The sequence below is a fragment of the Nelusetta ayraudi genome, unplaced genomic scaffold, assembly GCF_046127955.1.
Source record: "Nelusetta ayraudi isolate G7.1 ecotype Tasmania unplaced genomic scaffold, CSIRO-AGI_Nayr_v1 ptg000081l, whole genome shotgun sequence".
NCBI classification, from domain to species: domain Eukaryota; kingdom Metazoa; phylum Chordata; class Actinopteri; order Tetraodontiformes; family Monacanthidae; genus Nelusetta; species Nelusetta ayraudi.
Window position 1 is genome coordinate 285,724 of NW_027466131.1, and position 20,462 is coordinate 306,185.

Below are 20,462 nucleotides of genomic sequence, written 5' to 3' on the forward strand. Positions count from 1 at the left end.
CTTTTGTGTGCCGCGGCTTCAGGGTTAAATGAAGTATATCTCTCTCTCTCTCTCTCTCTCTCTCTCTCTCTCTCTATATATATATATATATATATATATATACATATATATATACATATATATATATATGTACACATATGTATATATATATATATATATATATATATATATATGTACACATATGTATATATATATATATATATATATATATATATATATTTCTGTACACACACACACACACACACACACATATATATATATACTGTATGTGTGTGTATTTATACTAAAAATGTGGACATATATACATATATATATATATATATATATATATATATATATATATATATATATATATATATATATATATATATATATATATATATATATGTATATATATATGTATATGTATACACACACACATATATATGTGTGTGTGTGTGTGTGTGTGTGTGTGTGTGTATTTATACTAAAAATGTGGACACACAATTCAATAATTTATTTACTAGAGATGGTAGAAAGTGGGCTCGTGTTTTTATTTTTGTGGAATAAATTTGATTTGAGACTTCTTTATTAGGGGTAAAAAAATGTGTCCTGAGTCTCCACTAATTGAGAACAAGTGCTCTAGACAAAGCAGCCAACCATCATGCAGTGTTGACGTTGTATAAAGATATGGGCTTTGCCCACTCAAATGTCACACCACCCATAGCTCCAAAAACAGGGGAAATAAATGCACCAAAAATGTGCATAGAAATTACGTTTTTTGCTGAACGTTCTGCTTTTCTCCCTTCTTTTTTTTTTTTTTTTTGCATCGGTAGACCTCCTCGTCGGTCTAAGAAGAAGACCCCAGCGTGTAGGCCTGACACGTCTGACATCTGACAGCCTAATGAGTCCCTGCTGCTTCGCTGAAAAGACCCGCTGGAACCCCAACAACAAGCGGCAGAGTGAGGGGGGGGGGGGGGAGGGAGGGAGGGAGGACACGCACAGGCAGGCGAGGTAGCAAACAGGATGGAACAGCCTTCCGCTTTATTTTCAATTTTATATGTACAGGAAGTGGCTGCATACATATTTCAATATAACATGTAAAAGTTGTTGTCTTTTTAATCGGAAAATAAAATCAATTGCACATCAGCTTCCATTTCATTTTAAAAAACACGGTGGTATAGCGTGGTCGAAGGCAATGACAGAAGGGGGAAAAAATCCACCGGTGACGTTTTTTTTATGTTGCTGCTGGCTCTAGAAACTGGAGAAAAACACAAGTTTATCTGAAGAAGCAAAAATAAAAAATAAAAACAATTATACACTTTTATATGACAACATGACAAACTGTTTGCGTGCTGTGGTATAACTCACAAACAAAATCACATGGTGACCCTAATGTTGTGATAATTATGGTATTATCTCAGGCACTTATCGATATCCGACCCCACAGCTGACTAGCGCTCCTTCTGGACACACACACACAGGCGCGCACGCACGCACACACACACACACACACACACACACACACACACACACACACACACACACACACACACACACACACACACACACACACACACACACACACGGGTGTAGATAGCAAGACATCATAAACCTTCACTTGTTATTTTCTTTATTTTCTTAAAACCTTGTTCACACAGTTTGGGTTGTCTGTCTGTTTGGCGTTAACCAGTTGCTCGGGTCGACTGACACAATGAGATGGGGAAGCAGTGTCTCTGGTGTTCCTACATGCAGACGTGACACTTGACTGTAGCTTAAAAACAGAGCGGTGTTGTGAGCAATCAATATGTTTAAAACACAGTTAAAAAAATGTATGTATAGATATATGTCTATATACATATATATGTATATATATATACATACTGCATATACATATATATGTGCATATACTGTATATATATGTATATACATGTATACATATACATACATATATATGCACATACATATATATATAAACATATATATGTATATATACACATACATACATGTACATATATATGAAACAGTCGCATTATCTTCATTTCCCTTTTATCTTGAATCATTCATAACCCTCCCTGCACCCTCCTCCTCCTCCTCCTCCTCCTCCTCCTCCTCCGCCTGTTCAGCTCCCAGCGAGGGTCTTTATTAACGGCAGGGGATAATGTGTGTCACACAGCTTAACTGTATAGAAATTAAGGGCAATTATGGGGCGCCAGTTCGTTCTTATCTGCATCTTGCCATCAGCAACCTTTTGTTTCAGGTCCTTTTGACTTTAACTAAAGCCCGTCAGTGGCTGGCAGGGAGGGACAACAACATCCTCGACAATGAGCGTCAACTCATCTTAAGTATCGACACTCAAAGTCAGAGGGCTCGAATTCAGCTCGAACTGTGCTCGATTCGATTTATTCTCTCTGGGTTTGTCTCCAAATTAATTCGCCAGAGCCAAATCTAAGTTCAGCAGAGTCCTACGGGTGCTGAGAGGTAAACCTAAAAACAAAAAGAGGGACATCTAATTGGCCATATCTCTCCATTTCCCCCAAAACAATGTCTGCTCTAGGCTGAGCCGTGCGTGTGTCTTTTAAATGAGCAAATTGGATTAATTTTATTGAAGTCAACCACAATCAAAGGTTCCTTTTGCTTGCAGGGACAAAATCAATTAGCATATTAGCAAACATCTTTCTCTGATTTTGCTCTGCAAGAGGAATTAGTGCTGTGGTACATCTATCATTTGAACCTACAGTTTGGGCCATTTAGCACCTGAGGTAACGTTGGCTGTAGTTAGCAAACTCCAACCTTAGTAATTAAAACGATAAGCCAACATACAACATGTCCTTTGGGATTTAAAGTTTAACAATTGTACTGCAGCTCACCAACAGAGGGCAATCTAAATGTCAACTCATTAATAATGGATTTTTAGGCACCTAAGTTAACACAAAAAAATTGCAGGATTGTGATTAGGTCGAATTGCGAAAATTTCGCCTTAAGTTAAAATCAAGAGCCAGCGAAGAAGTTTTATTTAAAATTTTTCACGAACTCGAGGCAACCTTCCTATTCTCTCTCTCTCTCTCTCTCTCTCTCTCTCTCTCCATCGCGCTCCGTCTATGTCTCTCTCTCTCTCTCTCTCTCGGCGCCTCTGGTGGCAGCCGTCTTTGGCTCTGGCAGGCAGCAGGTGGCTTGTGATGAAAAATTCAGCGTGGAGCTCGACTGGGGAGGACGAGGAGGAGCGAGGCATTTGTGGCAGGCGTGGGGGGGGGGGGGGGGGATGGGGAGGGCTGCGAGGAAGGTGGGTGTCGAGGTAGGAGAAGTGAAGGTGATGAGCAGACAGGTGACGCGAGCGACGGGGTTGGGGGGCGTGGTGGTGGTGGGGGGGGGTAATGGAAGATCCAGAGAGACAGATAGAGAGGTGGGCAGGCCGGCAGGCCAGGGAATCGAGCCCAGAGTGGAGCAGGCACAGGATCAGAGCTGCCTTCCCTCCTTGTCTGGGTCTCCTCCATGGAGATAACACACAGTATGAATCATTTATGAGGAGGAGGGGTGGGGTGGGGGGGCTTTTTATTAATAACACACACACACACACACACATTCACATGCACGCGCACACACACACACGCACAGTGTGGCCTCCTCCTCTCATACACTTTGCCTTGTTTTATCGTCTCCCGAGGGACTACTCAGGAGTGGGAGCCCCGTGGGCGGAGCAGAAAACACTAGGAACAGAGGGAACAGGATGCCAAACAAGGCCGGGGGCGGGGACGGGCGGGTTTGAACGTTAACTGGGGTGAAGTGCAGACAGGCTGTTTTGAGGAGTCGTCCACTCGGACACTTTGTAAAGCCGCGACACACACACTCCCGAGCCAGCGGATACGTACCCTGTTCCCCCGACCGCCTCCCACGCAGGCTCCAAAATACTTTTATTCCCTCATCAGTCCGTTTTTGATTGTCAGCGTGTGACGGCGCGGGATCCCGTCCAACCCTGTCGCGGACGACTGCGAACAAGCACCGCGTTGGTGAATGCAGAGAAGGCACCGAGCGTCTGTTGGTGGGTTTTAGGAAGAGGGAGGGGGGGGGGAGGCGACCGGGCTCGTCGAGATCAAACACAAACACCGACCTGCCGAGGAAACTTCACAAGTGTTTACCGCTAAGATGGTGGCTAGGCTAAAAGACCGCTAGGCTGTCCCTTTGTGGAGATCGGTAGCGTCCTGGTTTCCCCGTCTCTTGGAGGAAATGCCCTCTGTTCCGCTCTTCCTGCCAGCAGCACCCGTCAAGAATAGAACAGTCTGCCTTTCTCCGAGCCCAGCCTGTTGAGACGGGCCAACTGCGACGGCGACGGCGGCACGTCGTGGCGGTACGGACCCTTGGGCGAGGCCGGGTCCTTCAGGCTGGCCGGGGAGTACCGGTCGTAGCCACTGTTCACCGCGCTCTCCTGCATCAACTTCCCTTTGGCTTCCTGCTCCCGCCGCCGCTGCTCCTGCCTCAGCAGCTCCTGGGCCTCCAGGAGGACTCGAGCGTTGACGGCGCCGCCGCCCGGGTAGCCGTTCCTGGAGCCCTGGTAGCTGGAGTACCTGGGGTTGTCCTTGGCCGTCTGGAAGACCTCACCGGGGGGGTAGGCCTTATCCCACGAGTCCTGGGAGATGGAGCTGGGGTTTTTCCTGGGCTGACTGGATTGGAGAAAGGAAACGGATGTGTTGTGTGAAGGTGGGCGGTTGCAAGATTTAACACTTATTTAAGGAAAAAATAAATTGATATCGGCACAGATATTTAGGATACCACACTGATTCTTATAATAAAGGTAATGATATTTCTATATGTTCAGAACTCAAGAAAACTGACTCAGATGCCATCTTCTATTATCTATCGACAGTTGTTTGGTTGCCACTGAATGAGGAAAAAAAAAAGAATCCTGTATTCAGTGTCATGGTGTGTTTGTAATTTGAACAACCATTTAAAAAAAAAAAAATTCTTCTCAACATGTTAAAAAAAAAAAGAATCTGAATGTTTGCAACCATCTGTGGGTTTCACTTGGTATCAGATGGAGATGGAAAACACAAACGCTCCCAAACTCCTTTTTTCTCCAGCAATAACCCAGCAGCAGCAGCAGCAGCAGCAGCAGCAGCAGCAGCAGCAGCAGCAGCAGCAGCAGCAGCAGCAGCAGCAGCAGCACATGTAATGAAAACACTCTCAGGGCCGCACAGGGACAAACCACCATCCAGACATCCCAGAGTTGCCAGTCAACCAAACATCTTGCATGTTTTTTGCACCGACTTCCAGAACACAGAAGGCCCCGAGTCGAATCAAAGGTGGCGGGTAAAAAAATAAAACGGCGCAAAGATTTAACGGCGTCTGGAGGATTTCGCCGCCGCGCCAGCAGCTGGCAGCCGGGGCGTCGCGTTCAACAGGGGCGAGGAACCATTGCAGGCTCGCAATCTGCCTCTGGGCGAGCAGCCGCGCAGGGCAACAGCATTCAGCTGGAGCAAACCACGTCAAAGCCTCTTTCCAGCACGTTAGGGCCCACTTCCAGACAGACGGACGGACAGACGGACAGACGGAGGCAGCCACCGGTTGTGACAGACAGGAACAGCCGACCTTTCGCACACAGAGGCGACCGCCTTGTCCACATGGGCTGATCGCTGACACCTGACACGTGTGTCTTCCACACACGGTTATTTGTCATGTTCCCGGGCGGCCTGGCGGCCACGCCAGCGAGCGAGAGAGCGAGAGAGAGAGCGAGCGAGAGGGAGACAATCCAGATGTGCGACATCACTTCTCATTTCTGCCTGGCTGGCCTCTCTCTCGTGTGTACGTGCGGCGGTATGGATATGCATGAGTTTTTTGTGGCGCGAAGCTCTGCAGCCCTGCCCGTTGATCTGGAGGACACGGCGGAAGAAGATTTAAAAATGTAGGAAAGAAATCCTTGCAGACAGGGAGGGATCGAAAACACACACATGTATGTCAATGGGCCTCTGACTGGGAGCCATGCATAATTAGCAGGTTTACCAGCCAGCTGTGAAGAAAATGGTATTATTCTTGTGTTTGGATTCGAGAGGGACGGAGAGGAGGGAGGGAGCGAAATCCTTAATGAGAACAGAAAAAAAGACCTTTGTGTGTTTTTGTTTTTTTTTATCCGGCCAAGATTGAAGGCAATTGGGAATGGATACGCGTGGCGCGCAGCGAGATAGAAGAACACAGCCGGGGTTTATTCTTGCACATGGCTGAGCGATTCCAATTTTCAGGGACAGGCGTCCTCGGCTGTATCTGATTTCATTTCATAAGTTGACAAAAGAGGCCGCAGCCGGTGCAGCCTCCCTGCCGAGCAATGTAAACCTGATCGCTCTCCGGCTGTGTGTGTGTGTGTGTGTGTGTGTGTGTGTGTGTGTGTGTGTGTGTTGCCGTGCCAGCAGGAAGATTCTACATGTGTGGTAACCACAGACAGACCTGCGCCGCTGCGTCTTTCCATGTGTGCAAGGCCTGAAAAGCGTGACGGGGGATGGAATGTTGAGATTGAGAGGCAAAAAGAGAAAAACACCGGCCTGGTTTTCCCGCTCGGTGTGAAGTCAATCTTTTGAGTGTTTTGCCAAAAAGATGGAAACACAAACGAGCCCATTGTTTTCCAAGCCATCGTTTGAAACAGACGCACGGCACAGGCGACGCGCTGCAACGTGTCGATACTGAAATGAGGTTGACACACTGGTGTCGCACAACTTTGGCAGCGAGTGACATCTGTTGCTGCTGGTTCTACCAGCCATGATCATGGATGGATTGGCAGTAAGGCAGCGTGGCAATTTTTTTCCCCCAGTGGCCGCCGGCGGAACTGCAGGCAAAAACCCCGTACAGCCCAAAAAGCATTTTTCCCATGGACTGCTGATCGAACAAACAGGTGGAAGAACGAGCCAAAGATAGATAGAAAAGGGTTATATCTATCTATCTATCTTTCTATCTATCTATCCATCTATTTGTTTGACCGCGATGTAGTTTGTCCTAATGGAGTTGCCGTAAGACCCCGGACAGATCTCGTAGCCTGGACAGATTTTGTACGTACACCGAAAGCCAAAAACTTTATCGGTGAGCAACTCCACTGAAAATGAGTGTGCCGCCATGTTGGATCCCGAGGGCTGGTTCACACTCGTCATGAGGAAAGTGGTAGAAAAGGCTCGCTTGAGAGAGAGGCTCTTTATTTTCCCTCGCAGCCTCTTGTTTAGGGAAAAAGGAGGCTGGTGGCCCAGAAGGGAATTGACCTTTATTCGAAGCGAAAAGCTGTTTTTTAAAGGGGAAGCCACTGCCATTAATCACGCCTCCTCTCACAATCGCGACCGCGCACGAATCCCATCAAAAGTGTCTCCCGGCCTCGCCGCCGTGCCCTAAATTAAACAACGGTTAGTGCTCTCAGGATACTACAACGGGGGTTTATCCAGACACTTTCTTTAATGGAATTAGTGGCGGAGTGAAGAGGACGCAGGACGCCGGAGCGAGGAGCCCGCTCATTAATCTTTCAGCGAAAGCCGCCTGCAATATTTATCAAGGAAGGGATTTATGTCGATAACAGCGGATTAGAGTGAGACGGCCGAGTAACAGAAGATAACATATTTAATGTTGTACACATGTGCGGAAGTGCAGGACGGTGCAGTGGCAGGACCGGCAGGGTGGGGAGAGAGATCGCAGGCTGCCCAGGAAGGACCAGGAGGGACCAGGAGGGACCAGGAGGGACCGACCTCCAACTTTCTCAACTTATTTCACAGAGATACAAATAGCAAGAAAAAAAAACCCCACAGAAAACCCCTGCGTGCGCACGTGCACACGCACAGACACACAAACACAAGCACTTCCTGAAACAACAGTCAGTCATATCACGCAGATCAAAGTGAATCGGATTAAGGAGAAATGCAACCATGTCAGATGTGTGTGCGACAGTAACACGATCTGCCCCTGTGTGTGTGTGTGTGTGTGTGTGTGTGTGTGTGTGTAGCCTGACACTGACCAGCTACAACCCCCCACCACTCCCCCCCCCCCCCCCCACTGATGTAACATATCTGTAATGTGCTCTCATTACTGTCACAAGGCCATTACAGTGAACCCGACATGAGCAGACAGGAAAGCACAAACCGAAGCAGAATAACACACACACACACACACACACACACACACACACACACACACACACACACACAGACAAACACATCACTTCTTGAATGCGTTCCGACACGCTATATTAAATTAGGGATCTAAATGAGGCTCAAACTGAGTCACAGCCTCACAGACATGTTTTTCCATCAGGGCGACGGCGCTCACGCACACATCTGACTGTTGAAGAAGACAAGAAACATAAAACACATCCGTCAAAGCTGCACACACTCACACACTCACACACACACACTCGTCAGTCTCACCGTGGCAGCGAGCTGTACTGTCGCTGCGCCTGGGCGAACGAGTCTCTCTCCTCCTGCCTCTGTCTCTGCATCTGGACCTCCACCGACACCGAGTGGCGACCCGGCTGGCTGCCGTAGCCGCCCGGACCGCCGTTGCTGCCGCCGCCCGCCACCTGCAAAGAGAGCAAACAAGCACGGTTTGACGCTTCATCTCGACCAACATCCACTAGGTTTTATTCAGCCTTCCTAGCTGCAGGAGGCCCAGTGGGGGAGATGGAGTCGCCTCTCATGGTGAATAAACAGTATTAAAACATGAATATTAATCTGTGTTGTCAGTAGTGACGTCCCACTTTTGGAATCCTTCCCTTCCACTTATCGCGACAGCAAAATTCTATTTCATGATTTTTTGCCTGGGCTTTAAACTGTTGAACTCCATGAGGCAGCGTGCCAGAAAAACCATGAAATAATACAGTTGCAAAGTGTCAGACGCTTTCTAAGGGATATTACTGCCTCTAATGATGATTTGGATTTGAATATCATTTTTAGATATAAATAGATGCATATTTGCTTTATATTTACAAGAAGAAAGCCCCAGTTTGTTGTTACATATTTCAAACTGTTCTCTTTATTGACTCAGCTGCTATGAGAGGGCACAAAAAACAAATCTCTTCATATTTCAAAACGTAAAGAAGCCTGACAATCTGCATTCTGGAACGAGGAGTTAAAGCTGCAGCAGACACAGAACCTCCTAAAAACCCAAAAGCACAGGATGACTTACCGACACAGGCAGGCAGACTGAATTCGCCTCTTCATGGGTGAGTGTGAAGGTGAGACACACAGAGGTGAAGGTGGTGAGTGGGAGGGTGAGGGAGGGGCCATGCTGATGCTCCAGAGGTGATTGGACGAGACGGATGTTAGTAGTGGGTGTTAATGAAGGAGGTGACACTCGGACCTGCTGACATCACGACAGAAAACCCCGCCCAACCTGTGAGGGGAGAACCCCTCCCCCCCGCTCCTAAAAGTAGACACCCCTTGTGGTGGTCTGTGGGTACTGCAGTGAGGGCGAGCATCTGCAAATGAACACATGGACTCGACCTCAACGTCCGACAGGTAAAAACTACTGTGGGATTTTCTTCAATATAATTCTGCAGTGACCACCAGGGGGCGACAGCACTGGTTGCAAAGGAAAATAAAAGCTCGACTCCATAGGTTTTTTTTATTATTATAATTTTTTTTTTAACGCAAAGCAGTTTTTAATTTTTGACTTTCTGTTTGGGGCCTAATTTTGTTTAATTTTACAATAAAAACAAGAACAATGTTACTTTGGGCCGCGGCCAATATCAAAGCAACAGATGCTTTGCAGCCGAAAACAAGATCAAGCAAGTCCACAGAGCTGCAAAGACTCCACCCACCATTCACGAAGCCTTGGGCAGCCCTGGACCCACATTTCCAACGCGGGCAGAAGATCAAATTCCAAAAGCATTGGACCTTCTTTCGGTGAAACACGTTGGAATTGGGTTGCTGCAACCTGTTGCTGACAAAGAGATCTGGCTAACGCCAGAGCTTGCGAGCTGCGTGCGAGCGGCCGAGGGACGGTTTCGCGCCGACCGCCACCGACGGGGACGAGGAAACTGGTCCGGGATCAGAGGAGGACTTTCTGAAAGCGCTGTTTACCCCTGAAGCTCAACCTGAAGCCGAGCGCCACCGCGTTTGAAGGAAACCAAAGAGCACACATCATAAAAAAAACCAACAACACCGCAGCCCACACACACACACACACACACACACACACACACACACCTCCTCCTCCGCTGACCTTCATTAGCGGCCTGGGTTCTATTACAGTGTGTGGATGGCGGTCGTAAGGCGGCGCAGTCAAATTACTTTTATGGCTGTCCGACATGCTGGAAGCTGGGCGGGCGGCTGCGCAGCGGTCGGAGGGGAAGTCCATAAAACAATTACAAGTGCTAAAGAGACACCCCCACCCCCAACACACACACACACACACACTTGAAGCAAATGAAGCCCAGGCAATCATCATCTGCGGGATTGGCCTGCTGATCGGCCGGCTGGCAGACGACACCGGAGGGGGACGGACGAGTGCTTCTTATTTCACAGCTGAACTGGAAATTACAAAGCGGATAAAGTACAGTTGTAATATTGTTGGCGATAAGAGAAACCCCCCCCCCCTCCCCCCTCCGGCCACTTAAGGGAAGTTGGATACTCCTGCAGCAGGAAAAGCATCAAATCATCGGTCTGAGCACGGCCAGCGTCGAGCCCTAAAGGGGCGAGAGCAAAGAAAATACGGCAAAGGTATCTGGATAATGGTCGTATTAAAATGTTACAGTAGCACACAGGAAGAGGGCGCCGCGGCCTCGCCACGCCTCCGCGGCTACCAGGGCGGGATAAATGAGCGCAATAACACTGGCAGGGCACTGCTGGGAGAGAAGAGGGCGAGAGAGGGCAGGCATCAGTCATCGTGATGGAATTAGACCACGTTACCCACAATCCTCCTCTGGAAAAAAAAGAAATGGGAGAGGTGGGGTTGCCATGACGAAGAGGGGATATCGTAATGCGCGCGCGGCTCGACAGCTCGTACGGAAAAGGGATAATTGGGCCGATCAGGGACAGATGGCGGAGACGGGGGGGGGCGGTGACTTGACTTTGGGCTCGCCGGACCAGATCTGACCGGGAGGTGCTGGGTCGATTGTTTTCTGCTCTTCGGAACCGCCCTGCATGTTCAATTACCCCGAGAGAAAACATTAAGAAAACCACGGTTGGAAAAAAAGAGCCCTCTGTTTGCAGCCTCCTGCTAAAAATGATGATCTGCTGGACAGAAACATCGTGGTCACAGAGGGCCCGAGTCGACATCTGTCTGGGGGGGTATCGTTACCCATCTGTGCCCTTTGTGACATCATCAAGGGGATCTCTAGAGTCACTTTTTATATTTTCCAATCTTTAAGATTTTTTGGCCGAACAATAAAAGCTATTGCATTTTCAGTCCTTCTAAAGAGAAAAAAACAGCAGTAAATCTCCACATCGACAATGACAAATGCTCATAAAATAAATTTATTTGGGGGCTAAAAATGATTCATTACGCTGGAAAACTTGCTTATATTGCCGCATTTTTTTTTTGCGAGCAGGCGAGCAGGCGGCGGCGTCCTGTCCCAGAGCTGCAGGTAAACGAAGAAAAAGGACGGAAGGAAGGTGGCTCCCGGAGCGTCGCAACACATCACTCAGCTGAAGCAACACAAGGTAATACGTGCACGCTGGAGGTAATTGAATTTCAAAGACACACTCTCCTGTTTTCCATACGGCCCAGCAGCAGTGTGGCCGGGGTCTCGGTCTAATAACTGGGAGTGACTGCTGCGGGCCTGGGAGTGAGCTCCATCAGGAGGCTCCTCACACTCACGACACAACACGACACGACACGACACAACACAGTGGGACGACTGTTTTAAAATGTAGCTTTTCTAACTTGTCATTCAGCCAGTCTGTACGTGTTGAAACACTACTTAAAGGTCCCACATTATTCAGAATTCAGTCTTTTCCACCAACAGACAGCGTCTGTGTTCTGTCAGTCAACTGGCCAAAAACTAGAGATGTCCAACTTTATTTCTCCTGCCGCCACCGCTTTTCAGAAACAGCGTGCGCAAACGCACATTTCAACACATGGACGTCGCGTTATCCTGCAATATTTCCCGATTCTGCAGGAACCTTCTAGATGGACTCACTCAGAAAGGAGAGCCTGGGCGATCACACGCTCCCTGAGAAGCGCTGGAATCCCTGCCTGCCCATTACAGTGCGGGGCGATCTCGCACCAGGGCCTCATGGGAAAATGAGGCCTCGGTGACAATGGCCGATGCAGCGCAGCGGATGTAAACAAAAACACAATGCAGCAGCAGTGGCTGCAGCGGCATTGTTGGGTTCCTCTCCTCGCCGTTCCCACACGCTCCGGCAGCTCGGTGGAATGCGCACCGACGTGTCCGAGCCACCAAAGAGCCCGACGCCGCATGACAGAAAGGAAAAGCCAGAGCACAGATTTGATTTGATTCGTGAGCTCTGTCACTTTATGGTTACATTCCAGGATCAGAGAACAGTTTGGAAAAAAAAGAAGAAAAAAAAGTCTTCATACAAGTACACCACTGTGTGTGTGTGTGTGTGTGTGTGTGTGTGTGTGTGTGTGTGTGTGTGTGTGTGTGTGTGTGCGTGCGCAAATAGAAAAAACAAAACAAATGATCCAAGCAATCAAATCAATCTGCAGTCAAGGATCATGATTTAAAACAGGCCTGGTGACTGTGTGGGACTGAAAACAACAACAACAACAACACACACACACACACACACACACACACACACACACACACACACACACAAACAAGTGCTACAATTGTGTTCAGATGTGTTGGCCGAGTGAAATTAAAATAATTTAGTGTTTTATCCCGGAATAGATCGATTAGAGGAGAAAAGCAACTGATGTGGTGTTAAAAACAACAACATGACAAACACGACAGGAGCGTCGTCACCATTTGGAGGGAAAACAAAGGATTTAAAATGTTCACGATCTAAAAAAATCTCTTCAGCTCATGGAATCACAACACATTATTCAAGGTCATATGAAAAGAAAGAAAACCAAGAACACTTGGGTTGCAGTGCAAGGAAGTGTGTGTGTGTGTGTGTACACGTATGTGGGAAAAAGGGACTAGAATAATTTCTGAAAAAGTATGACAAACCATTTCATCACCAACTGCTCCAAGTGGAAAAAAAAAAAAAAATTGAAGGCATTTACAATTTTGTTCGCTCGCTATTTCACCTTGTTGCTTCAGAATGAGCTAATTATTCCTCTTAGCCACAGCAGCGTAGAGTTATGTCAGAAAAAACAGAACCATAAAATAACAAAAAACAAAACAAAGGCACAGTTAAAACACACCCAGTGATGCAGTGGAGTCCATGAGGTTGGTGGGCGGGTCCATGTGAATGACTGACAGACACGAGACGGCGGCGATGGATGAGTAGCGTGGGTGGGCGGGGTTAGTCACGGTTGGGTTGGAGTAGGTGTGGAGGCTCCTGCATGCAGGGGGTGGAGTGGAGGTGGGGGGGGGAGGGGCGTTGGTTAGCATTAGCACAGTAGCCCAGAGGGGCCCTGCAGAGGTTAATGGTGACACGACGGGGTGAAGACGTGGTGGCCGCATCATCATCAGACTCGTTCACGGCTGGTAGTGCTAGTGGGGTTAGTCACTGTTAGCACCAAACTCCCCCGACCGCTAACGCTGTTAGCGTTCTCCTGGGAGCTACATTCACAGTCTGGGGGGGCGATGGGAGGGCTTGATCCGGCCAGCAGGTGGCGCTTCAGACACTCACCCAGGGCTGCTCGAAGCTGTAGGTCCTCCGCCGGTCGTCGGGGTCCTCGGGGACGGTCTGGGACTGCTGGAACTCATGCCTCAGCCGCTGTATCCGGTCGTGGTTGCTAGGTGCTAGCCAGTTGCTGGGGAAAGAGAGAGAAGCTGCGTTTCCATGACAGTTTTTCACAAAATAAAAGCCCTATTTCTAAAATTCTGACAAAGTAAAATTGCGATTTGCAGGCGTTTCCATTGAATGGTGTGCACAGTGCAAAAGCCGTAATTCTCGTAAAATCTTGCGGGACGAGATTACGTTTGCTTTTCTTTGTTTGCTGTCAAGAATTGTAAAAAATATTCTGTCTCCTCCTCTGTCCAAACATAATGCACCGTTTTCACTTGAAGTGAACTGGTCACGTGACCCTGTACGTCACATCCGGCGATGTGTAAATGCGAAAAAAGTGTTTCCATGACACTTTTGCGATATCCCTCTATATCAATATGTGTGAAAAACCACCTCAGGAGAGCGTCATTTTAGCGATATGTGAGAGGTTCGAAATGTAGGCGTTTCCATTACCAGTTTTTTATTGCGATATGTAGGTTCTGTGCAATTCTCGGGTAATGAAAACGCAGCTAGGGAGAGAAGCAGGAGGTGGTGGTGGTTAGAGGCGAGGGGGGGTGGGGGGGGGGTGGAGATGGATGAGTTTGCGAGGTCCATTGTGAGTCAGTGACCTGGTTTCATCGGAGCGGGCGGGGACGGAGGGACGGGAGGGGACGGCCGGCAGGACGGACTTCTTTAAAGTCTCATTTGATTTGTGCGCCCACTGATGAACTACGCCGATGACACCGGATAAACAAGCGAGGGCAGAGCCGGGAGCGGCCTCGCAGCGCAGCCAGCAGAAATATGAATCAAACCAACGCGGCTCTGATGTTTTATTCATGAGCAGGAACAAAGGCTGCTGGTGAACGGTGAGGAGAAGCACAGCGGGGAAGCTCCTCCGGCCTCACGGCGCTCGCTGCTGCCGCTGCTCTCAGTCTAACTTCACATTTACACGATGCAGACGCCGTCCAAACTGCCACGCCTCCTGAATGAGCCAGTTAAGATATAAATTACGTGGGCTTGAGCTGTTGGTTTTTTTTGTTTGACTTCTGCAGTCCTGTGTGCTGCAGACTTTTCCCCTGAAACCAAAACTGGGAACAGAATTCAACCACATGGTTAAAGTTTGTGGTGTTTACCAGGTGTTTACCAGGTGTTAACGACGTCAGCCTCGAATTCTCACCCCTCTGACACTACCAGGAAATTCCACCGGGTGGTCTTATCTCTCAAACCCAAAAGGTCGAATGTGCAACTCTTTCTACTCCCAAGACCTCCATGGGTTCAGTTTGGGTGGGGAAGAGGGGGAATCAATCAATTCATCCCTCAACTTTTATCTATACAGCGCTGAATCACATCCAAAGGCATCAAAGCTCTTTGGACAATCAGAGGAAAACCAAGGACTTCTGAATAAACACCAGACGCGCCGTAGTCATTTTTGAGGGCATTTAAGTTCAAGACACACAAAACACACAACGACTAAAATCACAATCAGTTTTAGCTCCATGAGTTTAATAGTAGATATTATAATAGTAGATTTCCAGCCTGAAACACAGTGACAAATCCTGACCGTTCATCACACAACGACAAAAACAGGGCGGTACTGGCAGCAATTAACTCTACACACACACGCACACACACACGCACACACGCACACGCACACGCACGCACACGCACACGCACACACACACACACACACACACACACACACGGCGGGAGAAGCAGACCGCAGCGCCTCGTTAGAGCAGGAACTTGTCACATGTGATCCCAATAATCTCCTTGACGTGGAACACAGCCTCCTCAGACCCAACAGCTGACCCCACAGGAGGCACATGTGTGACCCTCCAGCTCACAGGTTCATGTGTGTGTGTGTGTGTGTGTGTACACAGCAGTGAGCCACGAGCAGATGTGGTTTTATCGACTAGATGTGCATTGTGCCCTTCCATTTGAATATTTATGGCGGTTTGAAGACGGATGGGGCCTGGAGGCTCTGGGGACTCACCCGCTCGCCGAGGTCCCAGTCAGGTGGATCAAAGACAAAAGATGAATCCCAACCGGGAAACTGGGAGGAAGTTCACGAACATGAAACTCACTGATTCAACGCTCAGCGATTCATCGTCAGCATTCAGTAAAAGATGCATGCGTCACTGTTGACCGTCCGCGTTGCCTGGGTTCTCACAATAAATCTTCACTCCTGACTTGATGGTGTTGTTGCTGACTCACACAGCCCGACAACTGCCCACAAATCCGCCAATGTTTTCTTTTGTTGTGCTGCATCGCCGCTCGAGCCAGAGGAAGGAGCAGAAACATGTTGATTCGTTTGTGCTGCGAATAAAAAAAAATATTTTATATATTTTTTTTCTCATTTTATAATAGATTCAATATTGTTTGACCTATTGACTCCAAACCAAAGTCGCTTTACATCAGTGCACTGGATAAGTCTTGTTGTGCACATTCCATACACGCACATATTATGGAAAAATCTGACGTTTTTCAGCAGATTGTGTGTGATGAGACCATTTCAGTGCACAACTGCACTGGAGAAATGCTAAAATTTAGAAAGACTAAAATATTTCCTGATTAAATAAATGTTGGCATCAGTTTGCCTCGACCAGAACACGAGTCCTTCAGGGGGAGTCTGATGGTTCCCTTGAAGCTCCGCTGTGTTACCGGAACAAAACGGCAATCAGTTTAAAATTCTTTGTGAAAAGCAACCATTTGCAATCGAAAAAAAACCCAAACCAAAACAAAACATTGTTTCAGTGTGAGATCAAAGTAGCGCCGGCGCTGTCCGAGCTTCGTCGGTCAGCTCTAAATCCAGAGTAATAGGATTCATCAGCTCCACGCTGTCACTGTGACACTGCCGGTCTGCTCTGCTGATCCAATCAAAGGCCGCCGACGGTCGCTGGCTAAGTGACGGCGGCAGCTGACGGACACGGAGGTCTCCTGCCGGATTACAACTCAATAGTTTCTTTCACACCAGCGCCTCTTCCCAGGCCGGCACTTTGCATCCCGACATTCCCACCAGTAGCAGCAGTCCGTGTTCTCAGAGTCCTGCACGGATTCAGAGGATCCGCTAAATGGGAACTCGCTTTTGAAGCGGCAGGGTTTCGACACGGTGAGAGAGGCGTCAAGGGCATCGCTCCGACACAAGGACGCACACAGACACACGAGGACGACAGCCATCTTCAGCTGGAAGCAACTGTAGACGTTTTCCAGTCGAGTCAGTGGAACTTCAGCCGAAAACTAAAGGTCCATCCTGTCCTGAACTCACACAGGCCACTTTGTCCGCGTGCTCCACTTTTAGGTTCCGCACATCGTCCCTTTGCCGATGTCACAAAGCACCGATGCCACTCTCGGGTTGGTGGCCACACCTCCATCCAGGTGTTTGCCCAGTGTCAAACGTGGAAGGTCCAAAAACCATGAAGTGTAAGCTGGTGGCTGTAAACACAGAGCTAACTATGTTGCTTCCTGGAGATCCAGAGAGGTTTTGGAAACATTCCTGCAGAGTCGCTGTGCCGGCGTCCAGGGTGATGAAGATGAGCAAGTGGGACCCGATGCAATTTTGCATTTCATAAATTAAAATGAACAAGCACCTTGTCACATTAACGGCAGGACCTGTGATAGTTTTTGTTTTTTTTAAATCACTCACACACTCACCAATTGTTTTCTAATTAAAGCCGGCATCATAATTAAACTTTTAATTAAATGTGGCTAGTCGTAGGATTAACGTCTCTAAATAGAAGCTTTCTGGGGACTCGCCGCCAGCCTTTATAAATACACATTTAGTGATGTCGCGATACGCAAGTCGGGGAAAAAAAATAGCTGCGGTTAGCTGCTCTCCGCTTATCAGATGGGCGGATGGGGCTCCACATCCTGTGACAAAGAGCGAGCAGCTGGCTGAGACTCCCCCCCCCCCCCCCCCCGTGCTGATAAATGAAGGCAGATGCCGGAGATGATAATTCAGGCCGACTGATCGAAGAATCCCGGACAACAGGGCGGGAGACTGATGGCCAGGCTAACCACTGCTAGCGGCTAGCCACGGTCCCGCAACCGCTGAATAGTCGTCCGCAGGGACTTTTTCACAAGGACACACCTGGATGAGCTAAACCGACTTGGTTTAAGCTGCTGAAAATAATTTCAGTAAAATGATTCGATTAATTAATCTAATGAATTAATTAAAAGTAGCGAGTCGGCTTTTTGGTATTGAATAACGGCTAACAGACTAACGCAAGAATCCTGAACCGTCGGGATTCAGATCCAAACTGAACATCAGGAAACTGTTGACAGGTGGGCGAACACTCCTTTAATGAAAAGAATAAAGAGTATGGGTGTTATTCTTGCAAAGTGCTTCACGTGAATCTGAAAAGATGAGACGCGGGCTGCCTCCCGAGCCAGTTACTTTGCACCAGACAGTAACGAGGACGAGGAGCCGTGCAGCCGCTCAGGTGACCAGACGGCCTCTGTTTACAGTGTCTGCAGCTACCTCATCCTGACAGAGGTGGGAGGGATTAGGTCACATGCTTGGCTGCAGTGACCTCTCTCTCTCTCTCTCTCTCTCTCTCTCTCTCTCTCTCTCTCTCTCTCTCTCTCTCTCTCTCTCTCTCTCTCTCTCTCTCTCTCTCTCTCTCTCTCTCTCTCTCTCTCTCTCTCTCTCTCTCTCTCTCTGCCGTGTGACGATTAGCCGCCGCCACCGCCTCTGAACCCATTTAGGCTCTCATTAAACCAGTCTGGCTCCGACTCTGGATTACGCAGGTTTTAACCCTCCGACACCGACCGAGCTGCATTGATCTGCGACCGCCTCGCAATTAGATGCAAATTGATGGCATATCTCCACACTTAGCCGGTCATTATCAACTCGGCCGGCAGTTCCTCACCGCATCTGCTGACTCGGGTGACAGCGAGGTGGCGCGTGTTGACAAACTGCCCAAACACAGCAGCCTGCGTCTGCCCGAAGGAAGACAAACCTATGAAAAGTGGATACCTGATTGGCAAAATGGCGGCAAGGCAAGGTGATTTTTTTCCCCCCAGTGGCCATTCGAGGTACTACAGGCAAAAAAACCCAAAAGGCATTTTCCCCATAGGTCGCAGAACAAAAACAAACTCCTGTGAAACGGCTGCAAGACCACTGAGACCTGAAACACGATACTTAATAAATCTTTCTATTGTAGATTGTTCAGTCGTGCACTTTTAATCTTACGAAAAAAGTGCATAAAGGCCCAGCGCCCCCTGCCAGCCGATTCATTTGTGCACAGTGCAGCCGCAGTGGCCGTGCTGGCGAGAAGGAGTAGGTGGCGGATGAGGAGGAGGAGGTGGAGAAGTCGGCTAAAACAACGACTCGGAGCGCAGTATCGTAGGCTGATTGGAACAGGCATCATGAATCAGTGGTGATCCGCCGCAGAGTGCGATGACTCACTGGACATTTTATTCTTGCTGGAAAATCCTCGGAAAGGACGCCTCTAAATATGGACTCTGTAGAGGAGGGAGAAAATAATGACAACAACAATAAAAAAGTTGACTTATTTTTGTCCTCAGCCGGGAGCCACTTCTTCAGGGGGGAGAGTGGGAAAAAAAAAAAACTGCGATTAATTTCTTGCGCCTGGTAAACTGGCAGACAAATCCCGTCCTGACACTCTTTCAGGGTTCAGCGTCGCCGCCGCCGCGACCGCAGACAGTAAACACCGCAATCCACCGACGGAACGGATCGGATTTAATTGGTTTCCAGTTTTATAGGGCATCTCTATTTTGTCAGGGGGCGCTGCTGGTCACACGTGTCAGAGATGGTAATGCAATATTTGAACGATATTAACGGTTGCACACGCGCAGTTAACGGAGGAGAAGAGCCGGAAAATCCAGGAGGGCGGCGGCGGCGGCCTGGGTTTAATTCTCGGGCCAATTTCATGCTCGCACACGCCAGCGTATCGATGGCGGCCCGCTTGGCTACAAGCAAATAAATTGGACGCAGGCGCTGATATCCGTAATCCCAGGCCGGTTTTAGCCGTCCTGCGTGCGGCGTTCAGGCTCCGCCCCTCGGCTCTCCCGCTTCCCTGCACGTGCTTCTGTTTCGATCCGCTCCCGGTAACGTGATGGGAGATTGAAGTTTGGATTATAAAGAGGCTGGATTGAGTTTGATCTAATCTGTGCCAGACTGTGTTCAATTTAATCTCTTCTTGCTCCCCCCCCCCTGGGCCCCCCCCCAGCACGAAAAAAAAAAACTGCCTCAGCATCAGACTCGCTGCCGTAGCGCTATGAAGCTCTTCCAACATTCAAAATGTATTTTTTTTTCAGTCAAGAGCCTTTAAATATGAATGTTGAGGACAGAAAAATCAAACATCTGCAGCGATAAACCGATCAATCAGTCGATCACTGTTACGGTCATTAACAATGCAAACAATATTTACCACAAATAGTCAACAGGCTGGACCGCTGGGAAGAGGAGATTCACTCGAGAACAACACCCCCACTTCTGACTCTCCATCATCTGATCAGTTCGCCGCCAGCTCGGCACTGAGCAACATTTTAGTCATTAAACTCCCTCAGAAAATCAAAACATGTTTTTTAAGTCTAAAAACGTTGCATTTGGCCACCCAGGCGGAGTTCCAAACGTAGCGAAGTTTCACCGCCATGGCAGCCGCCGTTCGCCTGCTGTTTTTTTTTGTTTTTTGTTTAACGTGATGAAACCAAGGCTTTTGT

General features: G+C 48.4%; 1 protein-coding gene and 1 long non-coding RNA gene across 5 annotated transcripts in view; both read right to left on the reverse strand.

Annotated features, from left to right (window-relative positions):
- Positions 1-994: 994 nt before the first annotated feature.
- On the reverse strand, positions 995-2,048 carry LOC142900272 (uncharacterized). The gene is made up of 2 exons (XR_012928876.1): positions 1,500-2,048; positions 995-1,445 (listed from the first exon to the last, which is right to left on the reverse strand). It is a non-coding gene; the product is annotated as an uncharacterized LOC142900272 (long non-coding RNA).
- Positions 2,049-3,345: 1,297 nt separating this feature from the next.
- Positions 3,346-20,462, reverse strand: part of LOC142900288 (partitioning defective 3 homolog) — a 165,460-nt gene continuing 148,343 nt past the window's right edge. For all 4 annotated transcript variants that reach the window (XM_076044489.1, XM_076044488.1, XM_076044487.1 and 1 more), the window contains 3 exons: positions 13,701-13,824; positions 8,361-8,512; positions 3,346-4,637 (listed from right to left, as the gene is read on the reverse strand). In XM_076044489.1, the coding sequence (XP_075900604.1) occupies positions 4,241-4,637; positions 8,361-8,512; positions 13,701-13,824 (673 nt within the window). In that variant the 3' untranslated portion in view covers positions 3,346-4,240. The remainder of the gene's footprint in view (positions 4,638-8,360; positions 8,513-13,700; positions 13,825-20,462) is intronic.